Below are 25,000 nucleotides of genomic sequence, written 5' to 3'. Positions count from 1 at the left end.
TTCCTCACCTTCACCGGCGCAAATAAAAATACTCATCATCGGTCCCCACTTTATGTCAGCAGGTGTTCCGCCGCTTCACTGCACGAGCCTGTATAGAGAGCCCTCTGTTCTTCACTGTCTCGCATAAGGTCGCTCACTGGAGTGGAACTCCTTTCAAGTGATACTTCCTATGTAAAGTTGTATGCGCTCCGCGCAAAGTAACCGTTTTGCGGAACAGACGCTAGAGCAGTCTACAAGACGAGAAAAAGTAAAAGTGAATGGAGAAGTGAAAGCATACAGAATGACAAGCAACATCGACAAAGTTTAACAAGGTTTGCATCCAGATACAGTGATTAAAAATATACTTGAGCAATACCTGCTGGAAACCTTTCAAACTGCACCACGCGGAATCTGTAGTTTAATCAAGAGGTTCTCGATTGCAAAAAGTACAGTAATAAAACTATGTAGACCACAATGCACCGCAACACTTCCAAACACTTGGTAGGCTGGATAGTTGAAAGCATAGCCTACCAAACAAAGAATTAACACAGAATTGACCTGTTCATGTCACATGTACTCCTATATAGGCCCAATCATCAACCCAAAAACAATTTAAGACATTTATGAACATAGACTTGTTTTGTTATTGTTTGTCGGGAATAGTAGTCTTACATGCACAGTAAGAAATTGATACATCATTACCTGTATGGATAGATACACCTGTTGATCAGGAAATATAAGTCGCCATCTGGTGGTTAAAATATCGTGATAAACAACTTTACACTAGTTGCCTCAGATCTTTTCATGTAGTATGTCGGAAGAACATGGTATGATTAATATAAAGTAGCCAACATTTATAATTAATTCTATGATTAAAAAAAAGGAAACATCAAAAGAGGACTTGCCACATGGGAGAGACACGGCTTACCTTTTACAGTCATCAGTGTTATGATGCCCTCTGCAGGTTGCGCACTGAAAGCACTATTTTAAAGGGACACTGAGATTTTTAGTTGTTTATTTCCAGAATGCATGCTGCCCATTCAGTAATGTTACCTTTTTCATGAATACTTGCCACCACCATTACATTCTAAGTATTCATTATGACTGGAGAAATTGCACTTTCCATACATGAAAAGGGGGATCTTCTCCATGGTCTGCCATTTTGAATTTCCAAAAATAGCCATTTTTAGCTGCAAAAATGACTGTACTTGGGACCATACTAGAACATATTTGTTTCTTAGTTAGTAAACTTTCATGTAAAGATCAAATTTGGCAATAGGCAGTCCAGTTTCAATGAGCAGCATAGTTGCAGTACCTTTTTTGACCATTTCCTGCACAGTATAATATTCTTATGGAACAGATATAATCCATATGCGTTTTTAATAAGACTTTTTCATATGGGTACCTTTAAGAGGTTGCCTTCAGAATTTTTTTTTGACAGCTTTCATGTTATCTTGTGTCTCAGTGTGCTGTACACTTTTACATTTTCCAAAAATGTATCAGGCATTCACAAAATGTCCAATAAATAAGTTTGAAGAAAAGAAGGGAAATCTGTCACTCCATAACTTTGTAGGCCTGGATTGGGACTGTGGGCCAGTATTTAAGAAAATGCAACAACAACAAAAAAAAAACCCTGAGGACTATTGGCCTACCAGGAAAATTTGCTCTGTAGGCTGTCGAGATTATATTTTACATAGTTTCATCATTACCAGTCCAGACCTGGACTTTTACTTTCCCTGTGTTGAGAAAAGATGTGAGGTGTGCAAGTCTAGTTGTATGTCTTCATACGTTAAATAATTATTTTCACTACACACTGAATAGAATTAATCACAGAAGCACCTTTTGAAAATCAAAAAGACCATTCATTGTGCAAGCAAATGCCAAAACAAAAGTTCTACACTAGTAGGCATGAGTGTATGTTTTGTATTTGTGTATGTTCAATCTCTGCAATCTGTGTGTGTGTGTGTGTGAGAGAGAGAGAGAGAGAGAGAGAGAGAGAGAGAGAGAGAGAGAGAGAGAGAGAGAGAGAGAGAGAGAGAGAGAGAGCAGGTGTGTGTTTGTGAACTGATGTAAGGCTTTTTGCTATACTCATTTTTTGCTATATGTTTAATGCAATGTGCAATAATGTGTATTAGGTCTTTGTGTATGTTTGTATGTTTTATATTTGTGTCTTTATGTAAGCTCTCAAACACCTTAATTTCCCTTTGGATTCATAAAAGTACTCTACTACTACTCTACTACTACTAATGTACAGACGTATTATATTGTATAATATTCTACTCTTGCTATTCTGTAGCCTACTGTTCTTTGTTATACTGTATCATCATGTAGATTAGTAGCCACCAGGGTTTGACATACTTTTTTTGCTCACTGGCCATTGTACTAAGTGGTTTTCCTGTGACACTATTCAGCCTTTCAACATGCCATGCCATTCAACATGCCAATTGCCAATGAGAAAATAACCATTGAATTTTACATGTGTGAGATATTCAATGAACTTCTATCGACAATGATGCCTTGTGACGGCATCACAAGGCCACAAGCACAAGAAGGGACAGGAGTTTGGATAATGAAATCCACCCAAAGCCTTCTCCTACTTCCTCATTCCCCCACTGCCCTCTCAACCGAAATTCAAATGGGCCTTCATGGCTGGCCATGACCAAATCACTGGTGTTGCCAAAACAAACCAGCATCTGGTGTTCCTCCCCTCTGTGGCTCTCCTCTCTCTTCCCTCTCCCTTCTGCCCCGGCCCTGCTGTGCCCTCTGTCAAGTACACGGGGCAAAGCTGTGTCCGCTGGTTGGTCGCAGTGGGGTGTCCTGTTGGTTAAGCCTCTTGCTCGCCAGCAACAACAACAACGTCATTGTCATGCCAACCAGTAGCCGGGAACAGAGAACAGGCTCAAAGCTCAACGGACAGCTTCGACTAGACACACTTGCTCAGCCTCTCTCTCTCTCTCTCTCTCTCTCTCTCTCTCTCTCTCTCTCTCTCTCTCTCTCTCTCTCTCTCTCTCTCCCATTATCTATATATCACACACGCACACACATACACACACACACACACACACACACACACACACACACACACACACACACACACACACACACACACACACACACACACACAAAGTATGGGTGCAGCACATTGTCATGAAGTTTGTTACAAAGATCATTTCAACTGTCTGATTGTTAATATTAGGCCTATATGCTGGAAGGATTAAGTCATTTATTTCATTCCTTCTTTCTTTCTTTCTTTCTTTCTTTCTTTCTTTCTTTCTTTCTTTCTTTCTTTCTTTCTTTCTTTCTTTCTTTCTTTCTTTCTTTCTTTCTTTCTTTCTTTCTTTCTGTCGTTGTTGGTGTCTTTCTTTCGTCCTCCCTGGTCATTTTCATGCCATATATAATTCATCTGAATGTTCTCCGCTCTCCTGTTGCACCCTTTGAACTCGTGATTCCATTGCCTCATTCCACACATGCCACAAGGGCATTCCTCTTCCCATCCTCAGGGAAAGTGAACAACTGTAAGTGTCTGCCATCTGTGACCCCCAACACACTCCACACAGCACTTTCTCACCACACCGTTTTCCTTTTAAAGAGATCCTTTGCAATTTAGTGTTTTCCCCCCTCACAATGAAGCTCTCGCATGGTACTTCCAACTAAATGGACAGATTAAAACTGTTTCCTTTAACCCAACTCTCAACCATCTCCTGTCACACTCTCAAACTGTAATGTAATCAAGTCCCCCCCCCTCCCCCGAAAAAAAAACAAGTTTTCAAAGAAGTTGTCCAAACGGCACCACTCCAATGGCATACATGATGACAGTGCCACCATGGCCACCATGAAAACCATGAAGGGCACAGACAGTGACCCTTGATCCCCAAGGTCATCCAAGGAACAAGTGTGGGGGCTCTGCTGAGTCATGGTGGCTATATTGGAAATCAAAGACTCCAAATTAGTCCATGAGAAACTAACTGATCAGTTGCCACTGGAGTTATTGGCTCATTGTATTTTGTATGCATTTTGCTGAATGGAAAAAAGTTCTTATTATTTCAATAGGTACAGATGTGCTTTTTCATGTTGCAGAATAAATAATTTCATAATTAAGTTCAATAATGTTTAGGGTATGTGTTTCAACATGAATGGATTAAGAAAGAGAGAAATCTCTGAAACAATGTCACAAAGCAAATAAAATCAGCATGAACGGAATGTTTATTTGTTCTGCTATAGGCTACTCATCATCAAACTATTTTTTGTTGTTTTGTGGTTTGGTAGGTTTTTTGTATATTGAGTGTTTTGTAATGGTAATTTCACTAAAGTGCGAATAAACCCCTGATCATCACACACTACCAGAGGAGCGCGCTGGCGGGCTAGATTGTGAGAAAGTAGCAGGTTGTGCGCCGATGACGTCATGTTAAATTAACCCAGTTCCCTAGAGCCATGCATTGGCTGCTCCTTTACCACTGAGGGGCCAGATAACGCATCTGATTGGTTCTCTTGGATGTCATTGAGCCATGTTATTCATTCGGTTACAGGTTGGATGCTCCCGGACAAATAACGTAGAGTAGACAGCCAGTCTATGGCAACCGAGGAACGAACGAAGCTGAAGTTTCAACTTTTGCGGCAACGGTTGTAACTTTCTCTTTACACCATGGAGCCCGCTCATTTTGTCCATGCCTTTTCGCTACCATAAAGCCAAAGTAGAAGTTTACCTTCTTACTTTTTGTATTCCAAACAGTCGTGGATTTGCGTGAGCGCACACCCAACTACTTTGTTCTTGATCTCTTTTATTCCGTGGGAGACTTTATGGCAAATGTTTCTTTAAACGTTTAACGGGAACGTGTGTGCATCTGGAAGTCAACACAAGAGGGGAAAAAGGTCCGACATATTCTTAATGGACACAATTCATTAATTCAAAAAGGGAATTTTAGGCGATCGGAGCCCCGACCGTGTGGTTGGTCCCTCCGATGCCTCGCGGCATTGTTCTGCCTGGAGTGGGCATGCAGGCTTTACCTCTCATCGCTTGAGGAGCCCTCCAGCGCCAAACCTGGTGGAATCAAACTTCACTTTTGGATTTATTTTCTGGGCAGAACTTCTTTCAAGCCGGTGAAAAAAAATGGATATCACCGTGTCAGAAATGATGGCGAACTTCATGGACTCTCCATTAGTGGTTTGGGTAAGACAATGCGCTCGAGCGAGCTTCCTATAATTTTTCCGGAGACCGACAACGTAAAACCACTTTACTCACACCGGTTTGGGGAGAGTGAATACTTGCTTTACGTTGCTTTGCTTTACTTTGCTTTAAAGTCAACCCTACAACACACCTGCAGGTCCCTTTGACATCCTAATGTGTTTCCTGTTAGATCAGATCAGATTGCTTAGCGCAGTGAACAACCGTTGCCTGCTCTGGCAATGCCACCACGCCAAGCCCTTAGGCTAAAGGTGCCTAAGTAACTAACATTGTGCAACTTTTGATAGGCTACTCACATGTAACACAGTCTAGCATACCTACATGTAACAGTAATGTATTAACTTGTTACATGTAACTAACTACGTGGATGTTGCATTCACTGCATGTTGCCTACGCCATACAAATGTATCTTCTATCAGCAGCAAAACATGTATAGGCTAAACCATATATATAGGTAGACCAGCACATTATCACTCTGTTTCTCTGAAAATCGAAATAAGGACAATTGTGTATTCCACCGAATGCAAGATCTAGCATTTCCGTAAACAACGTTAATGTCTCGCCAAATGTTACCACGTCATTGTGGTGAGACTTCAAATGCCATGCCCGAGGCCTCCACCTGCAAAGTAAACAAACTTTTTGGCACGTCAAGGGGACAGTGAGCCGATTCTCACTCTGTCTCAGTCTGTCAAGGTCAGTACACTAACAAATAAACAGAGAACTAATGGAGGTATGCAGGCCACTTTCGGCCGAGTACTGTTTTGCTCTAGTTTACATTTCCCCCTCCAGTGAAAATCATGCAAACATTGCAGAAAGAGTAGGTCATGTGCTTTGAAAGTAGAGCGTTGAAGTCAGTAATGAGGGGAGTCACTGAAAGTAGTTGTCACTCACTTTTGTCACCTTCACAGATACGCATGTACAGTAGCCTACAGTATGCAGTTGGGCAGTGACAGGACAGCGTGTGGGTGGGGGCTCCTGGGTGCGTGGGGCTCTGCAATCCAGAGAAACCTGTGGAAGTTCCCATGACCCCCCTTTACCCTGACCCCTACTATGTCCTGTTTGTGTCTGAGCGGCCCGTCACTAAGTTCCTTATTTCCTCCCGGTCTTTGTGTTGTGGCTGCTCCCATCCCCTGACATGGCCCACATCCCCACCCAGATCTCCTCAAAACTGAGGGGTGCCCCTTTGAAAATCAAGCAAAGGTGACTGCCACAACCCCATGGCCTCAGACTGTGCCCTCCCTAAACAGGTTAGGCTTGGTGTCTTCTTTGCCTCGTCCGGGGATACATTTGAATTTGGAAATCTGTTGACGTTGCTGCAACAGACTGACCTGAAAAACAGGCACAGCATACAGTGCAACAACACAGCAGTCCAACACAACTGTGATAACCTGAGCATCAGATTTTGTCATTCCTGGTATTTCATTGTCCATAAAAGATAGCCTGCTTGTCGCCATTCTGAAGACAGTTTGCCGTCTGAGTTTATCTGCAGGCAGAGTGGGAGACCTGCTGAAATGATACATCTGTCAAGATAGTCAAGAGCCCCGTAGCTCTGCTTGTATCCAACCTGTCATCATGTTAGTCTCCATGGCCCCTCATTAGCCCACACATGGAGAGAGAGAGCTGCTCTCTTCTCATCACTCATTGGCTACTGTAAGTCGCAATGAACTGGGCTAACTGCTGCACTGACTCAAAACATGCTCAGTTACTGTGTGTGTGTGTGTGTGTGTGTGTGTGTGTGTGTGTGTGTGTGTGTGTGTGTGTGTGTGTGTGTGTGTGTGTGTGTGTGTGTGTGTGTGTGTGTGTGTGTGTGTGTGTGTGTGTGTGTGTGTGTGTGTGCATGCTGTAAGTTACAGTTTGCAAACTCTTCAACTACGTCAAAGCAGGATAGTTACAGTTTCTAGCCAGCTCTTCACTGCATCCTGTTTGCCCCCAAACTTTCTCTTGCAGAGGCCGTTTGCATAAGCATGTGCTACTAACTACACTGCTGTGTGTGTGCGTGTGAGAGAGAGAGAGAGAGAGAGAGAGAGAGAGAGAGAGAGAGAGAGAGAGAGAGAGAGAGAGGAGAGAGAGAGAGAGAGAGAGAGAGAGAGAGAGAGAGAGAGAGAGAGAGAGAGAGAGAGAGAGAGAGAGAGAGAGAGAGAGAGAGAGAGAGAGAGAGAGAGAGAGAGAGAGAGAGAGAGAGAGATTATTGTCAATGACTTATTTATAATTTAACTGCACGATAGAGACTGATCCAACACAATTTCAAACTTCTGTGTTAACCCCGTTACATAGATTTTTGACAACGAAATACACTTGACTTGACTACACGGAGCAAGAGAGACCATAACACTCCTCACATACATTTACCACAACCTTAAAGAGACAGGAAAGCTAAAAAACCAACGCACTCCATATCAGTCACGTATACAGTTAAATCTCCCATCACATGCCAGAAAAGCCCGCTCATTTCCCCACCTGGCTGACTCTAAAGTTTCATAGGGGAATATTTTTCTTCTGATTATGGAGGAGAAAGGCAAAGCGTAGTAGACTAAGGAGAATGGGTATGACAGTGGAACAGTGTTTCCCGTAGACCAGTGTTTCTCAACCAGGGTGCCGGGGCACCCTGGGGTGCCACAGGCCCCCCTCAGGGGTGCTGCGGAAACGTGGCTGAGAAATAAATTATGTCAAATAATACACATTTCTCTAAATTGATAAAGTATTGCTAAGTCAGTAGAGTCTTTCTTCTGCCATTCTCGCACAAGTAAATTAAGGTCGCAGTAAGCTGCAACTTCGAACGTAGGTTGTGTGACGTCTCCAAATGTGTTACTTTTCTAAGCTTTTGTGGAATCCGATGTGATGTCATGTTACAGCTTGTTGTTTTGGGGTGCCTTGAACATTTTCAGGAATTGAAAGGGTGCCTCACCTAAAAAAAAGGTTGAGAAACACTGCCGTAGACCACTTGTTGGGGGTTAGCCAGCATGAGATGCATTTGACAGTCGTCATAGCAACTTCAGAAATGACATCCGCACTCCGAGATCTTTATCCGCTCTGGGGACCTTGTGAAGCCGGTAGGTATTAATGCCTTACATATTAAGTGCTGGGGAATCCCTGGCGAAATGAGACTGGTGCCAAATCAAAGCGCCATCTATAAAAATAGATGAAGGAAGACAGATGTGAAGATGGGTTTGTTGAGACTATGCACAAGATTGGTAGCAAAGAATCATGTGATCATTTGGCACTTTATATGTACACCTGGGTAATGGCGGTTTGGCATAGGCAAGGCAAGGCAAGTTTATTTATATAGCGCATTTCATACACAGGTGCAACTCAATGTGCTTCACAAAGTTAACAAATGTAAATGAAAGGAAACAGGGAAGAAAGAAGGAAATGAATTAGAGTCAAAAAGCATTTAAAAACATTAAGATAAAACATAAGGTAAAAATAATAATAAAATAAAATAAAATAAAACAAATTAAATAAAAATAAAAATAATAAGAATAAGTAATTTTAAGCTAGGGGAAAGCATCTGAGAACAGCTTTAGAGCGAACCTGATGACGCATTGGGCGAAACGCGTTGTTCGCGGAGAGAAATAAAGTAAAGAAAAGTAAGCAGTGTGCGGTGTCTTGAATTTTGTTCATTGAAGAAAGATGTGATTTGAGGAGGGCATGTTTGTTCGTACCGCTTTCTTCCTCCCCCTTAATTTCTCTTTTCTTTTGCTTTTTTCTTCCCTTCAGGTGAAGACCTTTGGGCCACTGGGGACAGGGATGGACGACAAATTGTCCATGTTCATGGAGCTAGTAGATGGGGTTTTCCTGCACAAGATCATGACCCACATGTAAGTGATAGTGTGTGTCTGTGCGCGCGTGTGGTTTCGAGCAGCTGTCCTCAATATGGCGTTGACTGTGACGCGACATCCTGCCGATTTTCATGCAAAAGCACATCTGTCATATCCAAGCCCTGACACCTTCCGTTCCGACAGAGTCTGACCACACACTCACGCACCTCAGAAATGTGTGGTTTTTTTTACAGCCTTTTCACACTTTTGCAATGAATCGCTTTATTTCTTCCCCTCTCTCTTCTATCTCTCTCTCTCTGATTTTATCTCTCTCTCTCCCTCACTCTCTGTGTGGGTGTCCGTAAGCGTCAGATCAAGATGCCTTGATCTGAGTGATGACAGTTAGTTCACTGTCTCTTTGTGTGAGTGTGTGCGTCAGTCTTCCTTGGTTGTGTGCGTGTGTGTGTCTGTTCGGGGGGGAGTGTGGCATGTAACCCCTTCAGACTGTGGAGCCTTTCCACGTCACAGATGTTAAATATCATTGTGAGAGCGCTGCAAAACGGTGCACTCCTCTCAAAGTCAATGTGGCGTGGTGTGGAGGAGGGAAGGGAGAGCCAAGCCAAGCCAATCCAACGTGGCCTGAAAGCGCCCCATTGACGGAGGCTTCAGCTCAGATTCAGCTCTACTGTTCACTCCCTATCAGAGACTAGAGGTCTGGCTGGCTGGAGGCCTCACTGCTGCTTTTGCTCACTCGACCTTGGAGGAAACAAAATACTTCCTGTTACCTCAAGAGTCTCTTTTTCTCTCTTTTTCGTAATTTTCTTTCTCTCTCTCTCTCTCTCTCTCTCTCTCTCTCTCTCTCTCTTAGACAGTCTGTGTGGGTTTTGTCTTGCACAGGTGTCTGAACATGTTTCACTTCTCTGTCTTCCACTATTGCCTTTCTTTGTGGTTGCAAGTCTTCATCCATGTGAATGATCCACTAAACATTCACCCATATCTTTTGCAAATGAGAAGCTGCAAGTTCGGATGTGTCTCTCCAGTCTGATTTGATTCACTCATTCCACAGAATTGTTTTACATGTAGTATGTCGCACACACAGCCCTAGCCAAGCCTCACCCTCCTATTGACACAACACCTTCGGTGTTGCTTCTTGTCAGGCCAGGAGCAATACATTATCATTTCTGAGCTTGGGAGAAATCGGGAACTCAACCCACTTTGTTGGGAAGCAAAGCAGCTCCAACTTCCCTGAGTAGACGCGTGTTCAAGGCAGTGTCGTGGTTTAAGCAGACACGTTTAATTGGGACTAAGAAAATGTTTGGTTTAAACTTCGCTACAGCCTTTTCTGGCCTCCACCAGAAACCGAGGGAGGCGGGTTACCCAGGCCGTTTGGGAAACGTTATTTGTCATCTTCTTTGTCGGACCAACGTCTTGCTAAAAGATTTGAAAGTCGATGATAATCAGGCACACTCAGCCCCATCCGTATGTGGCTTGGCAGCTGTATTATGGCTCTCTTCTCCTGGAAACCCATGCATAGTGCTGCTGCTGCCTGCTTCGCTGGTAGTCATGAGGACTCATGCTTGCGTGTTGTTGTTGACTTCAGTGGTCTCTTTTCAGTGCTTTCAGTGGTGTTAACGCTATAGCAGTCAGCCATCTTGTTTCCACCGGTGTGTGTGTGCAGTCTGTCTGTGTGTGCAGTGTGTCTGTGTGTGTGTGTGTGGTGTGGTGTGGGTGGAGAGGAGGCCTGCTGTCACCCAACTCCTCTGCTGTTCTCCCCCAGCGCACCAAGCCCAGCGTGGGGAACAAAAGCCTCAGATTACACCCCTGCCTGCCTGCCTGCCTGCCTGCCTGCTAGCCTACTGCTGCTCTCTTTCTCTGGTTCTCTCTTTGCCCATCTCTCTCTCTCTCTCTCTCTCTCTCTCTCTCTCTCTCTCTCTCTCTCTCTCTCTCTCTCTCTCTCTCTCTCTCTCTCTCTCTCTCTCTCTCTCTCTCTCTCCCCCCCTGTGTTAGGTTCACTCAGGGCACCCTATCATACCACATCCTCCTTGCAATGTTCACTGAAGCGCCAAGGAGTTCGGGGGTAGTAGTTTAGCTACACATTTCAGATGCCTGTCTGTTTGAATGCAGTCATCATCTGTCTCCCTCTTTCATTCACACACACACACACACACACACACACACACACACACACACACACACACACACACACACACACACACACACACACACACACACACACACACACACACACAAGCGCCCTCCTCTCTCCCTCTCTCTCTCTCGCTCTCTGAGTACTTCTCTCTAGTCTCTCTACCATCTCTCTCCTTCGTCACCCCTCCCTCCCCTGTGTCTGTGTCTTTTGTGCTCCCCCCAGCTGTGCTAACCGTAGTGGCCCCTTTCTCTTCTCCTCCTCCTCCCCTTTCTCTCCCTCCCTCCCTCCCTCCTACCCCTCCTCTTCTTCTTTCCCCTCTTTTTCACGGCTGTCCTTTAGCCCACTTTCCCCCCACTGGTCCCTCCTCCCTCCCTCTGTTTTAATGACAGCCTAAAGTGTGTGTGTGTGTGCGTGTGTGTGTGCGTGTGTGTGTGCGTGTGCGTGTGCGTGTGTGTGTGTGTGTCGGTGTGTGTGTCGGTGTGTGTGTCGGTGTGTGTGTGTCGGTGCAGTGAGGGGAGTGTTATGAGAAGGTTGTGGAGGGAAAACAAAAGAGTGGATTCCATCTTAAACAATGGCCATTTAGTGTGTGTGTGTGTGCGTGTGTGCGTGTGTGCGTGTGTGCGTGTGTGTGTGTGTGTGTGTGTGTGTGTGTGTGTGTGTGTGTGTGTGTGTGTGTGTGTGTGTGTGTGTGTGTGTGTGTGTGTGTGTGTGTGTGTGTGTGTGTGTGTGTGTCCATTCTCAATCTCTTGTACAAAACTTGGTTTAGATTTAACTTTAGACTGAGAGTAGAATAAATACAGACATGCATTGGACATTATTTTTGCACAACAAACAAGTCAAGTGTACTTTATTGTCAAAAATCTATGTAACACAGGGTCAGCACAGAAACAAGTGTCTCATAAGTAGTATTTACTCCCAGAGTGATTTTCAGGTGGTACACTCTGTTCCTAATGTTATACCAATCCTCTGCCCCCCTTTCTCCAAAATTTGGATTGAAATACAAAGATGTGATCTGTTTTATGGCCATTTCAACTGATAGCACAACTACACCAAGCGACATGAGCGATCCCAGCAATGGAAGCAATTGACTTTGTATTGAGTCGCTGGCAATTCGGGGCGATTTAAGCAACTTGGGAGACAGTTTGTAGTTGGACTTGAGCGAATATTATGCAAATGAGCTATGACAGCCGCCACAGCCAATTGGAATGTCGGAATGCTTGCATTCTGCTTTTAACGGAAATACTCTGTCCCTTCCATCGCTCATATTGCTGAGCAGTCCAGCGATTCTCTGTTGCTTAATCTCATTGTCGTCTGTGTATTAGCCCGGTAACAGTTCAGACAAACACATGAAAACATGAACACATGATCAAAAAAACATGAAACGCCAGTTTTTGTCTTCACTCCAGCTCTGGTTCCTCATAAGCAGGAAGGATTTTGGAACCACCTCTGCTGTAGGCACGGCCCAGATCGTTACCGTGCTGGTGTGCAACCAAGAAAAAAAACAGCAGAACCGTGTAGTGTATGGAACCATGGAACTGTACCCATGTAAAAGGCCTAATAGTCTGTGTTTGGCTAGTTACCCTGTGTTAGATCAGCCAGTCAAAATGAACATCATTTGTCCTGCTCAGTGGGTAGATGTACTGAGTAGGATTGGACTGTATAGAGATGGCTGCTCCTAGTGTACACTGTATTTCTGCTCAGTGAGCTGTTGATGGCCCCACTGGGTGTGTGGCTGGAGTTGTGTAGTAGAGAATGTGCTCTGCTGTGCTGTGGTGGGCTGACGGGTTGCTGTACCCTGCTCTGCTTTGCTGTGCTGTGCTGCGGTGGGCTGATGGGTCTGGTGAGTCTTTACACAAACACCCCCTAAGCTGCTCCGCTCCACACCGCTCTGTTCTCTCTCTCTGTGGGAGAGCTTGCAGAGGCTAGTGGAGAGGGCCCTTCACGGGGTAAATGAGAGGGAGAGAGCGAGAGAGACGGAGGGAGGGAGAGGTCCTGCAAGAGAGGGAGAGAGAAAATTCCTAAACCGAGAGATGAATAAGAGGAAGAAAGAAGAAGAGGGAAATAAAGAGATGGCCAAAGAAACATTGCGAGGAAAAAGAAATAAAGACTGAAGGATGGCAACGAAAAGAAAAGCGAAGAGGAGTAGTGTAATGTGGTGTAGCGGGGTAACGGAGAGGTGAAGTAGCTACTCCTATCTCTCTCAGGGAGAGCGAGTAGAGGGACAGAGACAGTGGGAGGGAGAGAAATAAGAGTGAGGGAAGAATAGCTGAGGGAAGAGTGGTGTAGGTTGAAAGCTGGAGGGGAGGGAACGGTGAAAGGAAAGAAAGAAAGAAAGAAAGAAAGAGAGGTGAAAGAACTCGTTAGAGAGGGCAAGGAACTGTTTAGAGAGGGCACAGAAGAGAACAGGACAGGAGAGGAGAGGAGAGAAGCTGGCATCACTTGTCTAAAAAGGGGTACAAACAAAAATACACCCCCCCCGCCCCCCACACACACACAAATGTGTGCACACACTATTCCCATAGCCGCACACAAACAAAACACAGATAGATAAACAACGCTACATTCAAAGGAATTCTGTGCCAGCCTTTGCATGTGGAGTGTCAAAACATTATGCAAATAAAGACCCTACTGTGCCTTTGCAGGGTCTAACACACACACACACACACACACACACACACACACACACACACACACACACACACACACACACACACACACACACACACACACACACACACACACACACACACACACACACTTAACAGGCACCAAGTTTGTTGATCTTGGCCATTGTTTGTAGGGTACAGTGTATGTGTTGTTTATTTGACCTAGAATGGTGGCTGTGTGCAATTGTTTTTGTGTTTGTCTTTAGTTTTCCTATTGTTTTGTTGATGTCATTTGTGAGGGGCTTCACTCCTCACCCCTTTTTTATGGATTTAAAGGACAATTCAGACCAATTTCAACCTACCGTACAGTCTTCAACTTGCTAACTGAAGGAATGTTTAATTACATAGTTTTTGAAATGTCATAACATCTCCAGATATCATCCCATGAAGTTTGTACTGTGTTGTAGGCATCTGCTGATGTTGCATAACCTTTTGGGATGATATTTGTAGATGAAGACATTTTGAAACGCTATGTAAATAAACATGTTACCAGTTAGCACTTAGCAGGCTAGGATCTTGGAAAGGACTGAACAAAAAAATACCATGCCCTCAGGTAGGCTACTTGCTATATGTACACACCAAGAGCGACTACTGGAGCAACTGAAGTCATTATATCTCTATGGATGGTCGGCGAATAAAGCGACCAAAGGCGAATTAGGCGGGAACGAAGCGATCAGAGCGAATTTCAGCGATAAGAAGTCCACTAATATCATGGTAATGAATGATGACGCGGTTCGGCGAAAACCAATTGGAATGTTCATATCTCTGAATGTCCCATGCTGACAAGTCAGAGCCGTTATGTGAATATCGAAATCAAACATGTCAATGTCAAGTCCAGAGCCAATAAAGCAAATTCATAGTGAAACTTTCTCAATGACCTCGGCTACTCTGTAGCTTAGGTCGTTTCTGATCTTAGCGCAGCTTTACAAGTCAAGGGTAGTGTGATCAATACAAATGCATTTTGAAATTGGCCGGAATTCTCCTTTAACTCGTGTCTAAGTTTTTCCATGTGTGTTAAGCTTACATTGTGAAATTGACAATGAATTTCTCTTTGACCTTGACTTTGTGTTTTTGTTTGTGTGTTTGCAGAGACCCAAGTCCTACTAACCAGCGTGTGCACAAGCAGGTCAACAACGACGTCAATCTCAGGATACAGAACCTCAGTGTCGTCACGCGTCACATCAAGCACTACTATCAGGTAGGACGACCACAGACGCACGCGCACACTCGCACACGCACACTCACGCACAACCAAACAGACTCACATTTGCCTGCTTTGTTCTCTCTTGCACTGTATTTTCCTGGTCACTTTGAATAAGGTGTATCGTTTACCCTTTGGGGTTTTATATACTACAAAGGGTGCTATTGTGTGAAGGGAATCATACACACACACACACACACACACACTTCAAATCCACAGCCACACCTTAATACTGTACCTCAATTCAAAATGGACCCTCCCTATCTAGAGCACCCCTACAGCGTTTATCTACTATAGGAAGTAATAACATGATTGTAGTGTAGTGTGTGTGTGTGTGTGTGTGTGTGTGTGTGTGTGTGTGTGTGTGTGTGTGTGTGTGTGTGTGTGTGTGTGTGTGTGTGTGTGTGTGTGTGTGTGTGTGTGTGTGTGTGTGTGTGTGTGTGTGTGTGTGTGTGTGTGTGTATCCTGGTGAGCAGACAGCAGCTGGCGTCTGCAAGGCCATATTTTGACCAGTGGTGTTAGTGGGGATTAGTGCATGTGTGTGTCTATGCGTGCGGTGCTCGTCTTCCTAATCAAGCGTCAGCCACACATCCCCACATCTGCTCCCTCAGTTTTCTTTATTTCCTAAAGGACCATTCCACAGCCGTTCCTTCTGTAAAGTGGCCCAGTGCACATTCCTAATTCAGTCTGAATGCCTATAGCATGTTCAGGCCCATAGAGAACTGTATCTGTGCTCATCCCCATATTCCTGTTAACGTACCTCATCTCGAACCGACTGATGTGCTCACGCTGAAAATCTAAGCATTAAGGAGCTGGAAAGTTCAGCACAGCAGGTTCATCTGGGTAACACATGGTCATGCTGTAAGGTGCACAAGTTCAGCATGGTTACAAGTTCAAATTCGAATCAATCAAAAATGTATTATGATGCCACAAGATCACAAGTAAACCGTTGTCTCTAAGTGCTTTCAAATGTACATACACATTCCCACATTCCCACACGATCTGTGGAGGCTAGTCTAATAATAATATTCCTAAGCAAAAAGGGAAAGAAATCTCATCCACACGGATGTCTATTTTCTGTAATTTATTTTTTAGTGCAGTGAGAGTCTCACTGGGATTTCTTTCCCTTTTTGCTTATGTTTTAGTCCTGCTCTGGTTGCACCGGATTGTTAATTTAGAAGCGCGGAGTGCGTATCTCCTTTGTTTAATAATATTCCGACATTCGATCCTAGACGTAGCGATGGAAGACGCTAGTAGTTTTACTTATCTGAGTGGCGTTATCAAGTCTTGTGGACGCGAGGGAGGGATCTTGTATGCCGACCCTTTTCAACTTGAGATCGCGCTATCTGAGTTCGGTCCTTTTCTCCTGTTGACGGTTCTAATCTCAGCCTAGCGTTAACACCAAGTGGGCAATGAAAATGGCAAATGGATGAATCATGGAGCCAGTGGGGCCACAGCAGCCATGAATACTGCCCAGTGTGAATATTGTTGGTTGTGTGTATGCAGTTGTCAAGTGAACCTACCGATCAACCTTGAGAGTTTCACACGAGCCTGGATGGTGGTCTGAAGTGTGTGTGTGTGCGTGTGCACATGTGCGTGTGTGGTTGCATGTTTATAGCTAGTAATGATAGTAATTGAAAGTGGGTAAGAGAGTTCTGCAGGGAAGTGTACTGTATGGCCCTGAAGCCTCTGAAGGTGATGCAGTGTGTTTCATGGGGGCCCTAATGCCTAGGTGGGGCTTTGCCCTATAGGTCTGGACTTTTTATGGCACATTTTTGTGCTTCATTTCTCTCTTTGCTCTCTCTCTCTCTTTCTCTCTTTCTCTTTTTCATTTTCTTTGTTTTCATCCTCTTTTATCCTTGTTCCCTGTTGTCTACCGTCTCTCCTCCCCTGTCTAACACTCGTGTTTGCACATGACCAAGGTCTGTTGACCTTCGTGTTTTCTGTGCGGACATAGCACATACACACACACACACACACACACCTACTTTGACTTCAATGTTTATCTCTCTCTCTCCCCCCTTCTCGTTTTCTCTGCACACTTTCTTTCAATATCTCTCCATCTCTGTCCTTTTTCTCTATCAGTTGCAGTCTGCAGTCCCAGAGCTCTCGAGCTGGGTTCTAGGCGTGCCTTCACGGTAGCTGTGCCTTTGAAAGCGTAGACTAGAGCGTAGGTGCTCATTATCCCCTCCATGTGCATCCAAGGCCGCTGCTGCTGCCGCTCCCAGGAAGCTTGGCCAAGGACATAAAACATTTTATTTTCACACCATATCCTCCCTAAAAGCATTTGATTAATACATGACGTAAGGTTGTGGTCTTCACAGCATGAACTTTGCATTCGTTTAAAGCAACATTAAGCGGTTTTCCCTCTTTGGGCGTCCCCCAGTTTAGAAGTGCCAAATTGTTTCTCATTCAAACGGCAGAGCTGGCCTGGTCCTCCAATCTTGCAGTCCTAAAGCTCTTCCCTTCAACTATGCTATGGGCTACAACTGCACTCTCACTCAGGCTGAGATCCAGGGGATAGAATTTGGGAACATTATTAAGGTTAACAAAACATTTCATGTTGATTTTTAAAAGTTCTCGGTCTGGAAATTATGCCGAAATGTGTAGTCTGTATTGCGGATTTCCTTCCTTGGCTTTAGATGAAGACTGAGACTGCTTGCAATGCAGGAGTATCGTACAGGGGGGTAAAGTGTGACTGAGTCACCAGGGCCGCATGTATATAGGGGGCCCACACAGTGTCTGGTTTTTGTAGATGTATCGCTAGGGGGGGTCCATTGGAGCTGATCTTGTATCCACAATTTGCTGCTACGCTCCTGCTGCCATGCAATTCCCAACCCCCCCCCCCCCCCCAATGATCCTGGGTCAGACCGCTGAAGTAAATGATGGCAGTGTGTTCAGCGTCAGAGACAAACAGCCTCTGATCCCAGGTCAGTCGTGTGGCTTTATTGCCTGGCAGGCTGAGTGAGTGAATGGCTGGGTGAGCCAAGGGCCAGTGCAGAGTCTCATCTTTTTGGCTGACCCCCCGTTTACCCACATTCCTGCCCAGGCGCCATGGTTTCCTTAGCACATACACACACACACACACACACACACACACACACACACACACACACACACACACACACACACACACACACACACACACACACACACACACACACACACACACACACACACACAGGAGTCCACTTGTTTGCAAGTCCAAAGTTTGTGCAGTCTGACCACATATATTGGTTTGTTTATAGTCTCCTCCGTGCCTCATGCTATGTGACTACAGTACAGAAGTGTGTGTGTGTGTGTGTGTGTGTGTGTGTGTGTGTGTGTGTGTGTGTGTGTGTGTGTGTGTGTGTGTGTGTGTGTGTGTGTGTGTGTGTGTGTGTGTGTGTGTGTGTGTGTGTGTGTGTGTGTGTGTGTGTGTGTGTGTGTGTGTGTGTGTGTGTGGATCCTGCGAGGTGCTGTTTTTGTTTTCTTTATAAATTACATGCTGGATTCTCAGCTGTCCATGTAAGCTGAATCTGTGGCATTTAGGTTGAAGTGTGCGGGATACAAAGAACTCGGTTGTCAGAGACTCCTCATGTCTTTACAGGGAAAACATTCATATACACTTCACTCAAGAGAGTTGTTTGTGTCACACACATGCATGAATACATGCACACACACACACACACACACACCGATGCACATACGTAGTTACAGTACGTAAATGCATGCAAGCAACACACATGCACATCCATGCAACAGAAGTGTTACACACATATACACAGCGTGTTCTGGTGGAGTCCTTTTAATCTAAATTGGCTGGGCGGTGTTTTAATAGGTCATTTGTGCAGGCTTCAGTAATGAGTAACAGACCTTTTGTGTGTGTGTGTGTGTGTGTGTGTGAGAGAGAGAGAGGGGGTGGGATGGGGGGAAGGATAAGGAGAGGGTATACTTTTCCTTGTTGTAAACACTTAAATCCAAGCACTTAAAAGCCTTACACAGACTCACACATGTGCACATACACAGATAGAGAAGAAGTATGCATGCCTACACACACACACACACACACACACACACACACACACACACACACACACACACACACACACACACACACACACACACACACACACACACACAGAACTGTGTGTTACTGACTTTCTCTGATGAATGGCCTCAGTAACTGCAGTAGGCATTAACAGCTCCCAGTTTCCTCTGTAGGCCGTGTGTGGAGGTGAGGGAGGGTAGGGGGCCAAGCCAACATCTGGGGGCCTACTGAGAGGTCAGGTCCCCTCTGACACCAGCACAGCTCGCCCTTTGACATTAGCTCTGGACCTTGTTTATATTTGTGTGTTTGTTGTGTGCATGTGTGTGTTTGTGTTAGTGTTTGTGTTTGTATGTTGTATGTTGTATGTGTGTGTGTGTGTGTTTACGAGAGGGCGAGTTTCAGGGATCTGCATTGTGTTAATGAAAGTGTTGTATGGCTTGTGTGTGTGTGTGTGTGCGCGTGTGCGCGTGTGCGCGTGTGCGTGTATGTTTCAGGGATCTGACTCTGCATTGTGATGGATACAAGTGTGTGTATATCCTGTGTGTTTATCACGTGTGTGCGTGTGTGTGTGTTTCAGGGGTCTGACATGTAGCATTGTGATGGATGTACGTGTGGTATTGGTCCTGAGGGGTGTTGTTAGCCTGGCTCCCTCATCAGAACCACTGTGTCTCTCTCTAGAGCTCCATCTGCAGCAGATAGCTACTGCTTTTGTTTACACACACACACACACACACACACACACACACACACACACACACACACACACACACACACACACACACACACACACACACACACACACACACACACACAGACACACACAGACACACACACACAGACACACACACACAGACACAGACACACAGACAGACACACAGACAGACACACAGACAGACACACACACACAAATGTCAAAGGGTAACTGAGCCCATGTCAACAACACACACGCTTGTAGCGCTCTCATTATCCAGGCCTCACTACTAGCCCTCTGAGTTCAGAGTGGTGTGGACTCAATCACAGCACCTCAATTAGCATGCCAGTGGTCAACACTGAAGACCTCTGGCCTTCCCATCAAAACATAAACATAGACACACACACACACACACACACACACGCACACGCACACGCACACACACGCAGACACACACACACGCAGACACACAGACGTGTAAACACAAGCACACAACTGTTGCCTCCTTGATGATTATGGTCATTGTGTGAGGAGAAGAGACAGTGGTGGTTCTGGCCTGTTTGGCTTCAGGGTGATGAGTTGAAATGGTAGCTTTCACTATGTGTGGACCCCGTCACATCATGTGCTATTGTTCTAGTGTTTTCAGTCTCAGGTTTTTTTTTTGCAAACACTCTGAGGAAATAGGAGGTTTACATTACAATACATTACACTTAGCTGACAACTTCATGAAGTTATTACAGGCTGTTGTATACAACCTGGAGCAGCGTGTGTGGTTAGGTGCCTTGCTCAAGGGCTCTTCAGCCATGGATGAAGGTGTAGGGATATACAGTACATTCTAACTACTGGTAAAGGTAGCATTCGAACCTTCAACCCTCAGATCCACAGTGAAGACCAATTTTCTAACCACTGGGGTGCTCAAGAGCAGCTAATAACAATAAGTGGGGAAAACGCCTGTAGAGTGCAGACCACCCACCTCATGTATTGTTTGTTTTACAGTATTCTGTTTGTGGTGCTTTGCTGTGTCAAGCGATCCCGTAAAGTTGCATCCTGGACAGCCACAACCCTGCTGTTTTTTTATTATTGCTTTATTGTAAAAACTGTTCACAATTACATATTTCAATTCTGGTTTCTTTTGGTTCCATTTGGCAACTTTTTTTCTTTTTCAAAAAAGGGTAAGAACAAAAGAAGAGGACGAATAAAGGAATGAACTCAAAGTAGAGGTGGGGTGGGGGGTGGATAAGAAATGAAATGCAGCCCTGCTGTAGACTAAATACTGTAGTACTACTCATACAGTCAGTCAGCCCTGGTCAATGCCCTGATCGAAGAGCTGGAGCAGCAGCAGCATCAGCATCAGTGGCTTATCAATACACTCTCATCAGCACCAGAAGTGGGGCAGATCAATACACACACACTCGCATACGCACACACACGCGCACACGCGCACACAAATACACACACACACACACACGAGCATGCGCACACACGCACACGCGCACATGCACACACACAAGCATGAATACATCCACATACACATGCACACACGCTCTTGCTCTCTCACACACATCTCTCTCTCTCACACACACACACACACACAGATGGAAGCACACATACACATACAAATGCTCACACCCTCTCACACACGCAGGGTGTGGGATCGATAACCACACCAGGCCAGGAGCTAGATCTTTGATCTCTCTCTGACTGGATTTTGGCTTGATTGATCTGGTCTTAATCCCTACGGCCCTGGAATCCCCTCGTAGTGGTGGGGAAGCACGCGTGCCACAGAGCAGGGTTGAGGATGGGGGGGGTAGTGGGTATGGGGTTGAGCATGTCTACAGCAGTTTGTGATCCACTGTCGATGAACAAACCTATAGAAATTGTGTTGTTTTAATTAGTTAGTTTAGTTTTTTCTTGTTGTATAATCTTATTCAGTAGTGGGGCAGCCTGCATGTGACAGAGGAGCCAGGGGATGGGGCTAGTCAAAGGGGAGATGGGGTGGGGAGGGGTTGTGAGGGACAGGAGTAGCTTGTGATCCACTGATTACTCGTGACCCGATAGAAATTGTCTTACTTTTAATGGATGTAGTTATTTGCATCAAGTATAATATTTTCTTTTCTTTAGTTAGGCATTTTACTTAAATTTTAAGATTAATTTAGTTTGGTCATTATGCATGGTTCATTTAGTGGTGGAGCATGGAGCAGTATGCATGCCACAGGATGGTTGAGGATACAAGGCCGGGACTGGTCGGAGGGGTGGGGAGTGGAGTGGAGTGGAGGGGAAGGGGTGTGGCCTGGTATGGGTTAAAGGGCTGGTGGAGAGGACTTGTATTGGGTGTCGTCGGGGTCTGCTGTGGATCACTGGTGGTCTGCCGTAAATCTCAAATGATGGGCCACCAGATGTCTGTTATTTTGTCACGCTTCTCATGTTACCCGATGCCTTGAACACTGTGTATAATATTTCATGACCATCATCATTATGGTGTCCCTTAATCATTGTCATGCTGCACAATTTCAAAATGTCATGCTTTGAATTTGTCAGAGAAGTGGTAATGATGAACCGCACACGTTGATGAGCTCCCTTTAAATACATTAAAGGGTGATGTTTTGTGCCACCGCACCCTTTCCTAAAACTGATGGTGGCCCCAATCATCTCACTTTAATTCATGTGATTTGAGTATCAAAAAGAGGTAAATATAAAGTAACATCGACCCTGCACCCATTTGTAGGGGATATGCGTGCTACTTGACTGTTGAAAACATTGCCCTGTTGGCCTCAGAGTTGGGATGGGGTGGGATGGTCCTGCCACCTTTTTAACAGCGGTGTTGGGGGAAGTGTTCTGGTCTTAAAAGGCTCTGAGAACCTACCGTAGGGGGTCACAGGGGAGTTGGTGCTTAGCTGATCTCTCCTCTCCTCTCCTCTCCTCACCTCTCCACTCTTCTCCTCTCCTCTCCTCTCCTCTCCTCTCCTCTCCTCTCCTCTCCTCTCCTCTCCTCCTCTCCTCTCCTCTCCTCTCCTCTCCTCCTCTCATCTCCTCTCCTCTCCTCTCCTCTCCTCTCCTCTCCTCTCCTCTCCTTTTTCTGCCAAATCTGTTGCCTTCTGCTCTCTGCATCTGTCTGTCTCTGTCTCCCTGTCGGTCTCTGATCCACTCCCCCCCCTCTCTCGCTCTCTCTTACAGAGGTACACATGTCTGCATGCACACACACACACACACTACATGTTCACCCCCTTTGCACGCTGGGACACACACACACACACACACACACACACACACACACACACACACACACACACACACACACACACACACACACACACACACAGTGCCAAGCAAACAAATAAATACACAAATTTCGTTCCCTGCTTTCTAATTATAGCCATAGCAGGCTGGTTTAGGGTTTGACGTCACGTGTGGGCCGTATGATAGGATCTGTCTACACAATCGACCTTTTGCTGTGTTGACCGGCCACCAGAATGCATAGTCCAGAAGTCCCAACAAGATAAGACTGTGTGTGTGTGTGTGTGTGTGCATATTCACGCACAAGGGAGAAAGAGGCAAAGCTACATTTTGTGTGTGTGCTGGGCACATGGAGGGTGCCCGTGTCTGCGTGTGTGCACAATGTTGGGCAAGAGGTGCGTGTGCACGTGTGTATGTGTGTGCATGTGTGACACATGGTGTACGTGTGGGTTTGTGGTTTAAAATATATCACGATTGTGGGTGTCTGTGCGGGGCACCATTCTCTCCAGTGTTGGCACACACAGCAGGCTCCTGTTTCATTCTGAGGTTGAAGACCACCATAAATCTGATGCGTCATTGATGTGTGTGTGCGTGCGTGCGTTTAAGATGTACTGTTAGATCTGTGAGCTGTGGGTGTGATGACTGAATTTGCAGGATATGCAGATGATGTCATACTGTGGTCACTTGCGGTTTCCTAAGATCTTAAAAAGTAATAGTGATTAGTGGCACACACACACACACACACACACACACACACACACACACACACACACACACACACACACACACACACACACACACACACACACACACACACACACACACACACACACACACACACACACACACACACAACACACACACACTCGCACATGCGTTCACACTCTTACGTGCTCACTACTGTCTCTCGTTCATCTATGTTGTCAGTAGGGTTGCCAACCGTCCCTTGAAATACAGAATCATCCCGTATTTAGAACCAAAACTACGGTTCCGTATTGAGCTGAAATGGTCAGAATTTGGTTGAAATGCAGGAAATTGCATTCAAGAAATACAAAATCAGGACGAGGACTCCCAGACCCAGTCGGTCTGAGTTTCGATGTTATTCCACAATTCTACATTATGGTTTCTACTATTCAACTTTAATCATTATTGAATTCCATCTTAGTAATGGGGGATACACAAACGCACACTGACCGCTGCCACTGTTAGCTCAGTCAGCTGCTTAGCCCTGCTGTTATTTAATCAAGGAGACCGGGGTCTATAGCTAGTCTGGCAGACTAATTAATGAATGTGCTTTAATAAATTAGATCTTATCGGGTTTTGTTGGGCCCCCCCTCGCTGGCCACCACTACTAAGATTTATGGGCCACAACAACTAGCCATTAGACAGATGGGGCCCCCAGCCTCAATTCCTGTGGAAAGTGAGAAATCGTGTCTGTAGGGGAAGGGAGGGGGAGGGGAGCTGACATGTGTGGGATTGTCTGTGTGTTTGTGGATGTGTTGGATGTGTTCATAGTTTGTGTGTGTATTTTGGGGGTGGGTAGCTAGGAGTTTTCCATAGTGGGTCGCGCGGGCCCACTATGGAAGATGTGTTTTTATGGAGTATGTCTTTTTTAAGTCTGTGTGCGTGCGTGCGTGCGTGTGTGAGAGAGACACTGTCTTGTGAAGTGTCTGGGGGTGGGGTGGGGGGTGAGCGGTGGATGACTCATAGGGGGATGAGGGGGATTTGTACATGTTGTTTAGTGTGTATGTGTTTTTTTGTTGTGTGTGTGTGTATGTGTGTGTGTGTGTGTGTGTGTGTGTGTGTGTGTGTGTGTGTGTGTGTGTGTGTGTGTGTGTGTGTGTGTGTGTGTGTGTGTGTGTGTGTGTGTGTGTGTTGTGTGTGTGTGTGTGTGTGTGTGTGTGTGTGCCTGCTCAATGTGTATGTGTGGGGGTGCTTGGTTAGTCATAGCGGGGTGTGGGGTGTATAGTATGTGTAATGTCTGGATTAGGCATAAGAGCCATATGCAACACCCCCTTTGGCCTGTCTGCCCCCTCCCCCCATAGTAATAATGCATGCTATGGGCTTAGCCCAGATTTGGGTGTTTGCCTCCTACAGTGTGGGTCGCCTC

At 45.4% G+C, this 25,000-nt stretch overlaps 2 protein-coding genes across 3 annotated transcripts in view; one reads left to right on the top strand and one right to left on the bottom strand.

Moving 5' to 3' along the window:
- Window positions 1-248, bottom strand: part of LOC134435043 (protein kinase C eta type-like) — a 64,818-nt gene extending 64,570 nt beyond the window's left edge. Inside the window, exon 1 of the mRNA XM_063183787.1 lies at window positions 1-248. This exon is cut by the window's left edge and continues 488 nt beyond it. The gene's annotated coding sequence lies outside the window, so the exon portion shown is untranslated.
- A 4,263-nt stretch (window positions 249-4,511) lies between these two features.
- Window positions 4,512-25,000, top strand: part of ccdc88c (coiled-coil domain containing 88C) — a 103,241-nt gene continuing 82,752 nt past the window's right edge. For both annotated transcript variants that reach the window (XM_063183785.1, XM_063183784.1), the window contains exons 1-3: window positions 4,512-5,146; window positions 8,879-8,979; window positions 14,824-14,932. In XM_063183785.1, coding sequence (XP_063039855.1) covers window positions 5,087-5,146; window positions 8,879-8,979; window positions 14,824-14,932 — 270 coding nt within the window. In that variant the 5' untranslated portion in view covers window positions 4,512-5,086. The remainder of the gene's footprint in view (window positions 5,147-8,878; window positions 8,980-14,823; window positions 14,933-25,000) is intronic.

This window comes from Engraulis encrasicolus, chromosome 19 (genome assembly GCF_034702125.1).
Source record: "Engraulis encrasicolus isolate BLACKSEA-1 chromosome 19, IST_EnEncr_1.0, whole genome shotgun sequence".
Classification (NCBI taxonomy): Eukaryota; Metazoa; Chordata; class Actinopteri; order Clupeiformes; family Engraulidae; genus Engraulis; species Engraulis encrasicolus.
Note: the sequence above shows the minus strand (reverse complement) of the source record. Positions and strands in the feature narration are given on the sequence as shown.